The sequence below is a fragment of the Trachurus trachurus genome (assembly GCF_905171665.1).
Source record: "Trachurus trachurus genome assembly, chromosome: 9".
NCBI lineage: Eukaryota > Metazoa > Chordata > Actinopteri > Carangiformes > Carangidae > Trachurus > Trachurus trachurus.
Window position 1 is genome coordinate 15,709,196 of NC_139895.1, and position 16,944 is coordinate 15,726,139.

At 39.9% G+C, this 16,944-nt stretch overlaps 1 protein-coding gene across 1 annotated transcript in view; it reads left to right on the forward strand.

Annotated features, from left to right (window-relative positions):
- Window positions 1-3,328: 3,328 nt before the first annotated feature.
- Window positions 3,329-16,944, forward strand: part of nr6a1a (nuclear receptor subfamily 6, group A, member 1a) — a gene marked incomplete at both ends in the record, with an annotated part of 74,403 nt that continues 60,787 nt past the window's right edge. Inside the window, one exon of the mRNA XM_083978877.1 lies at window positions 3,329-3,395. Coding sequence (XP_083835003.1) covers window positions 3,329-3,395 — 67 coding nt within the window. The remainder of the gene's footprint in view (window positions 3,396-16,944) is intronic.

Sequence of the window (16,944 nt, forward strand, 5' to 3'; positions counted from 1 at the left end):
GAAAACAAGATAAAGATAAGATAATCTCTTAGGTGAGTTGGTGTAATGCCGTGACAACAAAGTTTTCAGGATAGGCTACCCTATACACGTAACGTTAGGCTTTTTTAAAGCTACTGTTAATATATTATTTAACTAATGGATCATCCATTAGTTTGAAAAAAATATATAAATAGGCCTACTTTTTTTGTAATATGTGAAAGTGTAAAAACGTCGTAGCTTTGAGGGAAGACCCTGCACTCACCAACCCGAGAGGAACTAGCATGATCAATAATAAGTAATGTTAGGCTAACTTACACCATCTTTTAACACGGTAAATGTAGTAATTAACCTAAGGTAAGAGGTGTATGTTGTTAATACCTGTCTAAAAACGGCTGATAAGCAGAGTTAAGAGTATGTTAATATAAAAACTGTGTATCTAGCAGCGTTAGCTTGCTGTGACACCAGAGGTCACTTCTGGCTAGGAGCCTGAACTCTTCGCTAAAGCTAACCACTAGCATAACCACTAGCATCCCTGGTGGTGAGTGCATTTAGACATAGAAGCTAGAATGTCCGCAATTTATGTTTCATCTCAGACTACGTTTTTTTTCTACGTTGACAATGTCATCTGATGATCTGATATTATTTTAATATCGTTGTTTCGTACTATTATTGTGGAAGTGTCCTGTATTTCTCTAGTCCTTCCCCTCACAGCTCCACCTGCTGTCGGAAGCAGATTCTGCCCCTTTCCCGCTCACTCTTCTCCAGGTAAGACGTGTCTATTATATATGTCTATGGTTGAGTGTGTGCACCTCTTTTTTATACAGTCTATGGTGTGCACACACATAAAGATGTTAGCCATGTATGGTGAAGTATTTTAAAGTGAGTTTCTCTTGTCAGTGAGAAATAGCAGGTTTGCATAGATCATGATGACTCCACAGAGGGCATCTATATTTTGTTATGGTCACAGCACAGGCTATTCAAAAATATGTAACTTAGACCTAGCCTACAGAAAATAGTCATGTTTTTTTTAAGGGGATCGTGTTTACCCTGTTCCTTGGTTTATTTATTTATCTAATTATACTTTTTGGTTTAGTGAACACATCCACTAACGATTACTGTTCGTTTGTACATCTTTTCAAGAGGACAGTGTCTCTTTGCAGAAATGTGAAGGGCTGTTGGCGCCATCTGCTGGTTCATTATTGCCTTGCAGCTAAGTTGTGTCCGTTTGGAGATCATTGGTGCTCTTTGGAGACCGGACACAAATCAGTCCGATGGACAGTTGCACCCTCATTAACCACAGCTCACAACTAAAGTTAGTCTACTCCAGGCTGACTGTGTGTCTATTGAAGATGAGATGGAGAATATGCACCAGAACCACTGAAGCCCAAACTCAGCTGATAAATACATTTTGTACAGCCAGGCGCTGCTTTTATAGGTGCCTGGTATGTCCAGAGAGAAATCTAAACTTCTCTCTGCACATCTCTCTTTTTTTCTGAGCAAACAATCAAACTAGAACTAAATTAAACTTTACCTTTGTATTTGAACCAAATATTTGAACACTTATATCTTAGCTCTGTAATATTCTAAGACTATTTCCAAAGTGTTAATCTCCAATAAGCATTCCTTGCAACTAACAATTTGTCCTTTATCAATTAATCTGCTGATTATTTTCTTGAATTATATATCTATATAATATATCTATCTATCTATCTATCTATCTATCTATCTATCTATCTATCTATCTATCTATCTATCTATCTATCTATATATATATATATATATATATATTATTATATATCATCTGGTTCATGAGAAGTCAAAAACCTGTGAAAAAAACACTATTCTCAAATCCCTAAAATGTTGGAAGCAAAACATCATAAAAAGCCTTTAAACTGTAGTTTGATCCACATTATTTTTCATATATGTTTTTCTCATGGTTGTAACACTTGACAGCACATTAAAAAGTATCATTTTAATATTTTAAGCATGTGTACATCTACAAATGTCACTATCAACATTTATGTATGAAGGGGATGTTTATGTTTATGCGACTCTAATATATTGCCTAATATGGAACATATGGCAGCATTGCTCTTGATATGAGGGCACATATATTGCATTTACATGTGGTAAATCATCAATCAAACAGTCAATAAGGAACATGAACATGTAATTTTTTTCAGCTCCAGGCTCATCACCATAGATAATTACTCACATTATCACAGTGTGACCAGCAGAGGACAGCACACACCCAACTGTCTTTGGACAACTTCTGTGTTGACGAGTGAAACCTGCTGCTAAAGCTGCTACCAGCTACTAGCATTATCATGAGCTTTAGGTAGCTTATCGTGGTGGTGGTGGTAAAACCATAGACATATAAAACGCTGCTGATTCAGAACAGAGCCCGGGGTTGAGGGTACGAAGACTACACATCCCACAATGCCTCTGGAATGAAGTTGCGTAATCTATGTTGTGTGTTCGTGCTGCCTTCAAGTCCCGTGGGAGTAACCGTGTTCGGTAATGTATTACCTCGAAGAGAAGGCTAATTAACATGACCTGAAACATTACTGCTCAGCTTGAATCATTTTCATATATTTAATTGGGCGTAGTTAGTAAGTAAACAACGCGTAGACCATGCAGCCTAGCTACATTTTTCAAGATTTGAGGTCTAACAAAAATTGAATTCATTAGCTTAGGCTACATTCTACACAAAAGTGTGGTAGTGGTTCAATTCAAACAACAAAATTACTATTATTATTACAACTATAATTATGTATTTCTATCCCAATTCATTGACAACATGATTATTAGATTTTTGGTCACATTTTGTGTTGTCTGGTGACACTAGGTCGTGTGGACTAGTCTTAGGCTAGCCTACTACGAAAGTAGCCTAATTAATGATACATTAAAAATGTCTTTTTTATACAAGGATGACTGTGACATTTTAATGCCTAAAGTTTACAACATATAAGCTTTATTTATGTTCTGCTTCGGCACCCTATGTTTGGCACCTAATTGGCTCTGATAGCCACTTTCCTCCACCGCCTCCACAGGCCGTGAACGCACCGCCTCTGGGGGTGTGGATCCAGTTACTCCCCGCTGACTGGAAGCAGGCTAAAGCATGGGACCGCGGTCGGAGCAGTGAGCCAAGCCAAGCCAAGCCAAGCCGAGCTGAATACGAGGAGGACAAAGCAGCGCTACAGCTCTACTCACTTCAGACGGCACCTAGCCTACCTACCGCCATCACAATCTTCACCACCGTCACTGTCACCTCAGCGTTATTATCAGCGGTGCAGGGAGGGAGAGAGAGGCGACGTCGGGCTGACTGGGGATCAGCCCATGCAGGAGGATGGAGATAGAGAAGAGGACGAATGGGTTCGACTACCCGGAGAGAAATAACGCCAAGTCCGTCAACGGTAAGCAAATACAACCTGAGCATGATCGTACACGTATACGCTACACACACACGCACACATACACGCACACAAACATATAGCCTATAGGTAGCTAAATACCCCCCTAAACACATCATGCTGTTTGATATTGGCCGTGATTGGATCATGTATTTCCCGAACCAGTGCATCCATTAGTGCTGCATGAACGTGCCTCACCAGCTCCTATCACCTCAACTGTGCATACCTGCTGCTGATGCTGCTGGTGGAAATTCACACTAAAACAAAATATCAAACAAAAAACAAAACACATCAATCTTAATTGATCACTTCATGTCGCCTATTAAGCTGTGGATGAAATGCAATGGAGCGGGCATGTGAGGTGTGTGAGCTAATGACTTGGTGGTTGGTTGGGTTTGATTTGTTTCTCTGCTGCTTGATGGAAATGGAAATGATGAAATTGTGTTAATCACTCAGACTGCGTGTTTGCTTGTTGAGCCGGAGCTCGGGCTCGCTGGGAACAGAGGTCGGAATGTTTTTATTTGGAGGTGGCCAGTCAGGCTCGGAGAGATCGTAAAAGGTGAACTTTTGAACTTGGAGAACGCCCTGAAGCCATTAGCTGCTGCCTGCCAGTCCCCAAAATCCGGTGCTGCATGCATGCGCTGCGCAGGATGGAGGAGATGGAAGGGAAAATCGGCGATAAGGGACACAAGATGGTAGAGGTGTAGGATTGAATGATTGGCCCTTCTTCATCATCTTCTTCACCTTCGCAGCCTGTGGAGAGGGACTTGTCCTCCTGCAGCTCACTTCTGATTTCATTTGTTCCGGGCCCAATCTAAGCCCCGTAATGCCTCCCAGCAGCGTCTGTCCCCGGCGCCAGTCCCGCATCCAGCCTCCACCCGGGTGACTGAAGATTTATTGACATTTCCAAGATTAAAATTCCTTTAACTCTGCCTCGCTCCCAGCGACTCGCGAGGACACCAAGATGTGTTTTAGGTGTGTTTGATGCTAGAAAAACACACACAAAAAAACAGGTGATTTGATGAGCTGAGAATTTACTTCTTTCTTTTTCTGTAATCCTATAGGACATTTGAACAATTAGGGAGAAAAGGTGGACTTTAACCTAAATAGATTTTAATGGTTTTCTGATATTTGTAATAAATATTACAAATTGAATGCCTCTATGAGGATATCTACATCTAGTGATGATAAAATTATTTATGGGTTAGTCATTCCAGAGCAAATCAATCAACTCTAATTTTAATATATGCATCATATATCATTTTAAGTCATTATTCAGGCACATAACTCAAAACACCCACAGCTTATTTTTATTAAACAAAAAGAAAGAAAGAAACTCATTTGAAACTATAGCAAAATCAAAATGCTGTAAGGAATTGGCAGTCATTCTAACAATATTATTTCAAAGATGCATTTATTTCCATTATTTTCCTTTCTCTTAAACAAATAGGCCTACATAGATACAAAATACGTAATTCAACACACAAAACCTGACACAGAGGAATTAAAGGAAAAATGTTAAAAATGTTTTATCATTAAAATAATCACAATAATTAAAAAATGTAGGCATATTTCTTATTTCTATAAGACCAATAAAATGAGATTCACCAAATTAAGAGCACTTTAGCAATTTCCATAATTTATTGAGCACAAAACAACTATAAAAACATAAAAACAAATCAAAGCACTAAAAGACAGAGGAGTGTCAGGCACAAATACATGTGTTAAAATGAAAAGAAAGAAAGAAAATGAAGCAACAGTAAAAACCAAAGATAAAAGCATTGGAATTGAGCATTAAAAGCTACCTATGTTTTGGGTTCTATTTAAAACTGCAGCAATGACTTGCATGTCAATATAACTTTTATGAAACAAAGAAGATTCTTTTATTTTTTGTCATTTTCTTTAAATAATAATATATAGAATATTTATAGTGGGTGAAGAGAGAGACCTCCAAATAGGTAATTAGTTGAACCTAAAACAATCACGCTTGTAGTTGAACAAATTATCTTTAAATTCAAACAATGTCCAGTTGTTACATTTCAGTTTTTTACAGTAAAGAAACAAAGATCATTTTCTGTTTGATTTTTGTTTGTTTGTTTGTCCTAAACAGAAATGTAACGATCACAAGCTCCAGGAAACACTCTTCCTGAAATCTGTAGAACAAATCAAGATTTATTAAATCACAAAAATGGTGAGCTGATTAGTTGGATAAAGAGAATAAAAACAGTAGTTACAGGCCTAGAAGATGGACAGATGTTGCAGATGTTAAGGAGCAGCTGTTTAACTCGTGGCTGACTGGTGAAAAGTGTTGAAGATTTCACTTTGAAACAGAGCAGACAAAACCCCTCTCTTTAGCCTCTGGGTGAAATAACCACATTTGAAGAACAAACTCAATTTCCATTGATCTTTGAATTGACCAGGAATTTGGGTGCCTGCCCCCCCACCCAGTGAAGTATGCTTGTTTTAATGCAATTGAACTCATCAGGAGAACAAGGAGCAGAGAGAAAGAGGGAGACAGGTTGGGTGGAGGGGTTAAGTATTTGTGTGGATCCATGTTTGGGCCTTGAGGGGGGATTGGCACGACGGGGGCAGATAGGCTGAAAGAAAGTGCCTTGTCAGCCCCTGTTCTGGCTTTTTTTGGGAGGGGGGGTCCTGTCCTGTCCTGTCCTGTCCCTCGGGGCAGGGTGAAGAGGACGGCTGGCAGTGGGTGGGGCCGGGGACAGGATGCAAAACCCCCCAGTGTGACGCTTGAATGATAAGCCAGGAGGAGTACAGTAGAGGAGGAGGGGCCGGCGGAGGAGGAGGTGGGGAGCGGAGCAGGCCTTGGTCGGGGGTAGGGGCCACGCAGGCTGATGTGATCCATCATGTCGTGTTTTCTTCTTCCTCTTCTTCTTAACTTAATTCATCACCAAGACGTCTCTCCCTCTGTCTCTGCGTAGACAATGAAACTGTAACTAAATGGAAAAAAAACAAAACAAAACAAATGTCACCAGAAAAAACTAACAAAAGAACATTTTAAACAAATATCCAACTGTTTTTAACGTAAAAATGTGTAACATCCGTAGATTTATTTCCAAAGCCTTGGATGAATTTGCTGCAACCAAAATGTTTTCCTTTTATCAATTAAACTGCTGATTATTTTCTTGATGAACTGTTAAATCATTTGTTTTATGAGAAGTCAAAACAAAAAGAAAAACTGAAAAAGATAAAAATTTTCTTTTTTGACCAAACAGTTTTAAGCCCGTAAAAATGTAATATAGGCTATGTGATTAAAAAACAAAAATGCAAACAACTTTTAAGAAGATGGATTATTGGTGTCTTTGCTTTAGCCTGAAATAATGATCAGATTCGCTGATTAATTCAAAACCAATTAAATTAATTGACTAATCTGCATCTAATTAGTGGTGAAAGAAAATTACAATTATGGACCCTGAATTGTCGAAATGAAATATTTTGAATCTTGAGAAATAGTGGAGATCTTTGCAGTTTTAATGTGTTTGCAATTTTTTTTTTTTAATTTAGTAAAAGTCTGACAAAAATATCTCTACAAAATCTTTAGGTAAATACTGAATGTTAAAATATCTCTTTCTAAGAGATAGTCACTGTTTTTACAGTGTAAACTTGAACAGTTTCTTCTTCACCTCGCTGACACAAGCTTGAAATTTAATTTCCTGATTTTTTTATTTTATTTATTTATTTTGACACAAACTAGATTGTAAAGTGAAGTTGTTATGTTACCTTTAGTGTTTCATCAGGTTGAGAAGCTGTGAAACGAGGTCATAAATTTCAGCCATTCCCTGATAATTTCATCAGATTGTAGAACACTGATAAGCAATCTAAACACCGTAATGCCCTCCACAAGAAACTCCCCAGCAGGTTTTCCAGGTCAAACTTGTCCACCAGCTTTTATTTTGATGCATTAAATAAACCTAAAAACACAACAACATTGTTTCAGTTTCTCTTACCATTTCAATAATTCAGAGTATCACAACAACAACATAGACTTAGGTTTGAATGTTGAATATTAAATGCAGCAGCAAAGCAACAATGAACATTGAAATATTAATTCAAGAAAACGGTAACTTTAAAAATGTGACCTAAGATCATAGATTTTCTATTCTTTTTCTTTTTCCTACTTCTCAAATTTTTTATTTCTGTAAAAACAAAAAAATAGGCCTATAGGTTAAACTCCTGTAACCTTCATGTTTGAAAAAACAAACAAACATGAAATTTAACTTGAAGTAGTCTTTTGATTCTTTAATATTTGAGCATGTTGCATGAAATTTTGTGACTGTGTTAGCACGTGTTTTTAATTCACATAAAAAAGGATATATTTTATTGAATTGAAGAAAATTTCCTTCAATTTGAAATATGACTAAATCCATATTTCAAATTAAATGTAGTGATAATATGCTAATTCTTAAGTGCAGAATAACTTTCCTTGTATTTGCAGCAAAATAAATACCTAAGTAGATTATAAAGTACTAGAAAGGGCGATATGATTTAAACAGATTTAGATAAAGAATAGAGAAAGCATTCATAAGAATGTAACAGGCCTCTTGGGTAGATAAAGGGATCATTGTGTTAGGAGAGAGAGAGAGAGGCCAGTGTCACTGAGGAAAGTCCTTCATCTTGATGCTGCTGCTGTTTCCAAGCAACACACATGTATGTTGTGAGGATGAAGGTGCAACAAGACAACACAGACCATCATGCAGGTGACAACACCAGGTCAACGTATCAGCTAAACCTGATAAAGCTTGGGAAGTCTGCCAGGGTTTGAAGACATGCAGGAAGAATTAACATCAGTCTAAGCTCCAGTATCTGACAGATCAGTTAGTTATAACTCCGATCATCAGCCATCCCTGAAAAGCCATTACAGCGCTCCTCAAGTACCGTTAGCATCTCTGTCATACTTAGCCGACCCCTCACTAGTGTGGTTTCCATAGGAACACGGCCATGCAGCCAGGTTTTTGTAATCTCATCAAGGCTAACACCGTACAGAAGTGGGTGATGTTTCATCTAAACTGTGTTAGATTAACAGTGTTGCTAAGTACGGCAACACCCCGAGGACAAACCTGAGTTAGCTGATTGGTGACATGGTGAGTGTGGGCGGGGCTTATCGCAGCCTCATGTAATGGCTGCAGCATCTGTGATCTCTAAGAGCAAAGTTATTATGCCTGTTGACTACGTTCATCAGAGAAGGAGAGGGAGAGATATTATGGGATGTTTGAGGGTTGGCTAGCTACAACAAACTCAGGTTTAAGTTTAGGCTACATTAAGTTAAAGCAACGTTTTTATTCTTGTGCCAAGGAATATTAAAGAACTATTCTGTCATTATAAATCAGGTTCAATTTCTTACCAATCACCTCAGTCAGTTTGTGATGTGGAGGAGGGGCGGAGGAGGTTTTAATAACTCCTTCTGTTAGGACAGTTTTCACACACATTGTATGCAGCTGACCATTTGACATAAAGTTGTCATGATTTGACATCTCATCGATTTGTGAGACGGAGCTAATTAGCCAACTTTTTTTTTTTTTTCAATTTTAGTATTGATTAATCAGGTCATTTTAATCATTAATTGTAAAAAAAAAATGTTGATTAGATATCTTATTCCATACAGATATATGTATCAACAAACAATGAAGTAAAGTGGAAAATAGGCGTGACTCTAAGGATTAACTATCAAAAACAAGGCCAATTAAATAAGTCAAAGTAAATCAGTGTTGAAAAGTAAAATCTTCATTTACAAAAAAAAACTGATAAAAACAATGGAACTGCAAAACACTTGTATAAGTACCCACAAAACTGTTTACATTTTCAATATAATTTATCAGATCTCTTGATTGATTATAATTTTGAATGTTGGGTATGTTTGTTTTAATTCACTTATTTCAGTCACAGTGCTGCTCTTTCAGCTCGTCCCTGCAGGCTGTGCTTGTGCTTGTGATTTTGTTGTTGTGTGTGAGCTGTGATGGACACATGGGGGAGGTGGCAGCGAGCGCTATGGGAACGGTGACCAGGGTCAGTGGGATGTTGCTCTTGAAGCATTAATGGCCTGCTCTCAAATGACCTCCACGTAACCCAGGAAAGTATTTACAGCCTCCACTTGATCCATGAGCTACAGGCTGGATGGCAGTGAAGCTGCTCTGAGATGTTTGCTGCTATAGCTCCATCCTGGCACAACCTGAGGCTCTAACAGCTGCTAATGAGCTGCAGGGGGAGGGAGGACGGGGGAGGAGGAGGAGGCAGCTCCCCGCCATAAACCATATTTTGAGGAGATGCAGTACAGTAAGTATGGGGAGACAGTTGGTGCAGAGATGCTGGTGATCTACAGGCCGAGCTTTTGTCGGGCCTCTGTGATATTCAACACGTTGCTGGGTCAGAGGCCGTAAATGTCTTCAATTTGAGTTTGAATTTGGGAGGAGGATGAGTTTACAGGCAGCTGTAAAACACTGAACTTGGTATGTAGAGCAGGGGACGGCTTTCCTGTGAAGCTGCAGCTCTGGAGGATGCAGTTGTTGGGGGGGGTTATAAAAGAGCAGCTGAGCGGCTTCAGTTCAAAAACGCTATTTCCATTTTAGAGGGGAGAACGGGGTCTGCTGCTGCTAGTCATAACAGTTAGGTGTGAGACTGCTGGGAAAAATTTGAATCAGAGAGGAAACTCACAGGTGATTCGTCTTTAAAAGAAGCTGCTGGCTGTTTGGATGCAGAGCTCCCTCCACGGCACGCTGCAGATGATTGGTCGCTTAAGCACAGGCATCCCATCCTCACCGGCCATTTCACAGTCAACAGAAAAAAGAGTTGTGCATATTGACCCTTTTTAACAGGAATCTGCTAAACAGTTTTTTGTTCTCATTGCCTGAGCTCACGCAAACACATAGTGAAGAGCAAACACTCCCACTTGAGTTCAAGGTTTTAACTGCAGGGTGAAGGGGGGATACTGTGGGACTGCAGCTACCCGATCTGTCAGTATTTGTCCAGTTTGATTATCAGCAGTCGAAAGTGTCACATTTTCCCAAAGCCCAGGGTGAAGTCTTTAGATATCAAACACGCAATAATAAGACAAGTGGTCAGTTAAATTGTTAGTGAGTTATGAACCGGTTGTGAGACAAACGTGACTGACTGTCAGACTTAAACCACTGAATTCATACAAAGTCATTTGCTTCTCGCCCTTTTGGCTGAGATCAAGTGGAAGTGTAGTGACCTGAAGAGATTTAATCACACACTCAGCTGCAGAAGTGAAAGGAAGAGCGATGCACTGAAAAATATTAATTCTGTTTTATCACTTAGTGAAGAGCAGTGAAATAAATCATGGACACAGTCACCTGAGGGCGAGCTCGTTGTTGCACCCACACAGGTCACATGATCTGGTGTAAATCTGCGATGGAAACAAAAGACAGAACATGACCGAAAGCAATGTGTTGGGCTGCCGGTCTTAACCTATCTGGGTATTTCCAGCTCAGCTTAAATCCAGAGTGGACCTGGCTGTGTTGATCTCATGTGAGGATCACAGCGGCTCCAGAGGCAGATTCCTCTGCTTTGTGTTTTTCCTTTTTTTTTTTCGGGTTTGTTTTGTAAGATGATGATTATCAGATGGCCGCTGCAGGTCTGAGTTTGCACAGTGCAGTGCGCTCGCCGGCTCTGGGAGGTAGTAAAACTCTGACCCCTGGTATGATGAAAGGGAAGTTGCTCCTTTGAGCGTGTCAAGCAGCGGTGACAGAGCCCCTTCCCCTCTGACCACAGCGTGACCCTCCGCCCAGCTGCCCGCTGGGATTAGCACAGATGAAGACGTACATTCATTAGGTTAACATAACATACACTGATGACTGCGCTATGAAAAAGTCTGAGAGGCTATAAAAAAGTGGCCTTCACCCCTTCGCTGTTTGATGTCGGACACTGCACCAGAGAGGCAGCTCTAAATGAAAGAAGAGGGATAAATCATAACCTGAAGTGGATGTTCACTTTAACTCAGATATTTACTCATTAATGGTTTATTTGATGGAGACATATACAATATACATGGACATACCCAACAGCTGTCCAATCTATCATCAATCACAGATTCATTAAAAGAGCAGGAAGGAAATCTACAAATGTTTACAACAAAATCATTTTTTAACCGTCTTTTCATCAAAATTTTGTCCAAATCCACATTTTGTCAAATACTTCCTAGGATCAGTGACTGACACGTTGTTTAATGCGTAGATAACAAAAATGTAGAAACAGTGATTTATGGTTTAGGATGAGTCGGTCGTTTTCTCTTCAGTGTCTCCAGGTGTTGTTTTGGTTGCCTGGTAACTGTTTTGGTTGATTCAGTTAAGAGGTGCTGGCTTTTCTTCTGCTTCATCTTTGGACAACCGCATCCTGACTGATACTTCTTAACCTCTTATCTCATCTCCTGGACCTGTGGAGCTGTTCATTACTCAACAACATCTGAGCGTCGTGCTCTTCTGCAGAGTGGAGAGGATCTGGGAAAGTCTGCCAATATCAAAACCTCAATGAATCTTATAGTTAGAAATAAGAAACGTAATTTGTGATCTGCAGAAGAAAGTTACAGGAATCATCAACCAATGAGATTATTATGAACCAACCAACGCACTATTATTGATTCATATTGGGAGTGAGGGGAATACGTACATTTAAAAAAACAAGGGTAAGGACCAGTATACAGTATAAAAGGAAGAAGCATATCTGTCAAAGGTGTAAACCTGTGGATGAGTTGTCATAATGACTCCAAATGGGTCTGTAGTAAGAGGGCTGATGTTTCAGAGAGGGTGGGGGTAATAATCTATAGCTTCAGGCTACGCCCCCTTGATGAATGATTAAAAAAATAAATAAAATATCTTATTTATCTGTGAAGTAGAATTAAACCAAAATGAAGTGAGCTGAGATGTCATTACTGAGGACCGCGCAAATCCGCTGAACTTGAGTGGCGTTGGGGAGGCAGCACCGCGGGGCTGTGCGCTTTGTCAGCCAGAAGCAGTGGGGAGGACAAAGTAGACATTGTGCTGCGCTGTGTTACACAGCGAGGTCAAGGGTTAGGTGTAGAGGTCAAAGGGATGACTGCCGAGCAGCCTGTGAAGCCAACACTTGAGTTCCTTCACAATCTGTCACATGTAATATCCACCGCGCAGCGCTGAGAGGATCTGACCCTGACGAGACTGAAGGCAGACTGCTAATCAGGACCCAGGCTGGTTGTCAGGTTGAAGGTGGGGTGCAGACGACTGTCCACTGTGAGTGGTTGTAGGTAGTGTTGGATTTTGGGATTACCTGTAAAAACCGGGTGAGAGGTAGTATCCCACTCAGAATGAGCTGCAAATAACGATAATAATTTGTTAGCAGAGGTCTGATGTATGTGATCAGCAGCAGCAGCAGCAGTGGCCCTGCTACAGCCAGGTGGTCCCATCTCCCCATCTGCTCCTTCGCGGCTGCTTGAGACAAACTAAGACTTCTTACTGTCATGCATGGGCGTCTGTGCTGGAGGGGGGGCAGATTGAGCGAGCGGTGCTTGAGGGGTGAGGGCAGCCCCGCTCTTCTCTGACCTCAGCACAGGATTCATCCTGCAGAGTGAAAACAATGATCTATCTGTGGCTGCTGCTTCCTCCCATCCATCTTACAGTTAGGAGGGCTGATTGATTGATTGATCGATTGATTGATTGGTTGACTGACTCACTGACTGATTGATTGAACAGAAAGCTGACATTACACAACCCACAACTGTATTGTTCAAGTGTAACCCCACAAAGCATTTCCTGCATGTGCCGACCGTCCTCACTGTAATTGTGTGTCACGTGGTCACAGTTAGTTCATGGTCCAGCACTTACGCCCTGTTGCTGAGTTCAGCTCTCGTGCCCAGTGTGAATCTATCAGACACTCACAACTCTAAAAAGAAAAAAGCTTTCACAAAGTGGCTGTAGGTCTAATCATCACCAGAAAAGAAAAAAAAAGAAATTTAATTAACAAATAGCAGGAGAAGCACTATCGTGGAGAAATAGGGCCACATTGGGAAAAATAAAAATAAATCTGCATTTTTAATTGTAAAGTCATACTTTGCAGAATATAATCAGAATAAAGCAAATAAAAAAATAATCAACTTATCAAACAGGTGAGAGAACAGTTGGTGGAGCCTGTGTTGCTGTTAGTCGACCAACAATATGAAAAACTCAACCTCAACTTCATGACTTTATTTTTTTAATTTCAGATTAGTTTTCTCAGTGTTCTAGTGAAATACAACGGTATATAAAGAGTTAGTTCATTCAAATGATGACAAAATTATGGTTTCACTTTATTTATTGACCTATACATCATGTTTTAAGGTTGCAGCTGATGGTTGCTTTTGTTATTGATTGATCTGCCAATTAAAATATAAAGAAAGATTGATAGGTTTTAGTCATTATCAATCAGCTGACTAAGCTTTTACGTTGTCCATTGTATTTTCTTTTTCCTGAATTTTTATATTGTTGAAAATATCACATATAGCATGGTGAAATACCACAATATTTGATATTATCCAATATCAGACCGCACACTGTATTTGTAAATCTACAAATATGATTTAAGCTGGATTTTTTTTTTTTTTTTTACAAACAATGCTGTGTGGATGACGTTTATATGCTTTATGATGAAACAGCAGTGATACAAGATCAGCATTGTGCTAAATTTTAGGCACTCACTGATAGATGAATAAATGAATGATTTTAAAATTGATGTTAAAAAAAAGCCTGTTGATTAGTCAAAGAGGAAGAGAGAGCATCTTGATTTAGTTTTGGTAACATGGGGATTCAGTTGGTTTATCAGATGCAGTTTGACCTCAGGGTGAGTGTGGCAAGTATCCAGGTAACAGCTTCCTCTCTGTCATCATGTGTCCAGTGTCCTGTGTGCTGTGGTGTGGTAAGCCAGGACTTTTCAGTTGTGACTTGATAGATGGCGGCTGTGTGTGGTGCTGAGATAAGAGCGGTGTCGGCAGGTAGAGGCCGGCCCACCGTTGCCGTCCATTGACCATGCGTAACTGTGGCCATATGGACCGGAGCAACAGGGACAGTGATGGACTGAGTCATGGACTGAGGAGGAATACCTCGGATGTGCTAATGGCTCCTGGTGGAGGACTTCAGAGGGAGGGGGACCTCTGTATAGTGTACATTCAATATCTGCTGCATAAATCTCGGTTGAAGCCTCCACATTGTGGCCTCAGTCCAGACATATGGTGCTTTCCAGAGAGGAATGTGGCCTCTGTATTGTAACATACATCAGTGTCACATATGGATGTTTGTTGACCACAGTGTTGTGTGAGGTGGAGTTTGGGTTTGGTTGGGGGCAGTGGTTTATTTGAATCCTACTGCGGTGGAAAATTATTTTCTAAATTGCCAGTGATTGTAAACAGTGTCTGCTAAAATAGGCTACACATACACATCATAAAGTCAGTGTAGATCAGTCATTTTTAACTATGACAGATCCAGCATGTGAAAATACTTACAAAAAAACGCCTGTGCTACATTTCCACAAACTGAGCTGTGATGACTAATGTTACCATGTTAGCATAAATTAGCTAACTAAACAAGCTAACATTAAACAAATGCCTAAGCCTAATCAAGCCAATATTAGCCTAATCAAGGCCTTGTCCACACGAAAATGGAGTTTCACCCAAAACAATCTTTTTCTTTTTAGTTTTGAAAAAAATCTCCATGAACAAGCTGTGTTCAAACTCTAAACAATATAAGTTGATTACATGTTGACTGGGAGTCGTGTCGGTGCAAAAATGACGATTAGTGATGATTTCACGGGCGCTATTCAGCCGCAGTGTCCGAGGGACCAACAGTAGTCAGCTGTTGTTATGTTATGTCTCCTATATACCGGTGTGTCTCAGGTTACAGGTTAGAGCGTTGGGGGTATGACATAATCGTTTCACAAAAGATCCATTTTGAGTGTCTACACGAAAACCCTGGGGCGGCGTTGTCAGTTTTTCCCACTCTGGGACTCGTTTCCAAAAAATACAGTTTTCACCCACGACACACAGAAACAGAAAAATACTTACGTGGATTCATTAAATCGGAAGATTCATGTGGACGGGCTCCAAGTCTACATTTCTAAACAAACTAGTGATTATGAACAAGCTAACAACAATGTTAAACAGGCTAACATTACAAATAAAGGTAGCCTAATGTCAATAAACAAACTAAAATTTCAAAAGCTAACATCAGCCTAAACAAGCTAGCATTAGCATCAGCCTTAGTGAAATGTGGACTGTTGCTGCAAAGGATGTCAGGTGTCACAGTTCACAGTAATATTTCAAAACTCGGACGTGTTAACGACATTGTTGATATGAAGTGAACAACTTATACTCTCTCAGTCTAAACTGTGAAACTCAGGTCTGAAGTCTGTCTCTGAGTTGCTGAGATAAGCCTGAGCTGTTTCCTCCCTGTGGCACTGTTTACATACTGACTTCCACCTGTTATCTTTGTTGTTGTTGTTTACTCTTGCTCTCCTCTTCTTGTCAGTCTACAGTGCAAGTTGCAGCTCTGAAAATGTCATAATTTTACTATCATCATGATACAGAAGTATCAGTGTCTGATTCACACACAGATGCTGATAAAACAGGAAGCTAAATTTACCATCTCACTTTCATGTGTTTTTGTTTGAAATCCTGGTAACAATCAGTTTGTGTTTCTTTTCCCATTTGTCATCATTATTTTAATTATTGAATAATATACTTATTGGTTGTTTGGTGGATTATTTTCCATATTTTTACAGGCCAAATTAATAATCATTTGCATCATGAAAACATAGTCACTGGATTAATGGATAATGATGCGAATTAATAGCTGAGGTTAATTTACTCAACTCTTTTTGTGGATGTTACTGGAGCTAGAGACGCAGTCAAACAGTTTGATTTGTGCAACCCTCAGATCTATTCAGTTTGAAATCGCATATGCCAAAAAAACAAACTAACAAACAAAAAAACACAACACAAAACATATATGACTTTAAACTATTGCTTTATGTCCATTGGTGTCTTCATTAATTAGCTGATGGACACTTGTAACCTGACTGGTGTTGGTAGCAATACTGTAGGTGGCTGCTAAAGGAACGGCATCTGTATTCATATTTGACAGCTGCAGCTGCAGAGGTGGTGATTATCTGGCTATATGAAGCTGTGGCGTTTATGCTGGGATCAATGATAAATCACCATGCAAAGTGAAAATAAGTGATTGTCTTGTTTACACTTGAAGATGATGTCTGCCACTTGGTTGAGCTGTAAGAGCTCAGAGCGGCTGTGATGGAGATAGATACAGTACTGGCCGGGCGACTTGTGCTAAATGCCTTATTGAGCATGCATAGCATGTCTCTGTCCACAAGGAGGGAGATGAAGGAACAAGAGGTGGTATGTTATTTTGATGGGGAGCTGATTGCGCCGGAGGTTGCAGAGGTTTTAGAGGTGAAAGGTTAAAGATGCAGGCTCTCTTTGTCAACACACAATGGGCCAGAGCAGAGCAGGCTCCGGCTGTATTGGCTGCTGCTAAAAGCCTCCTCAGCCTCGAGCTATAATGGTCAATAG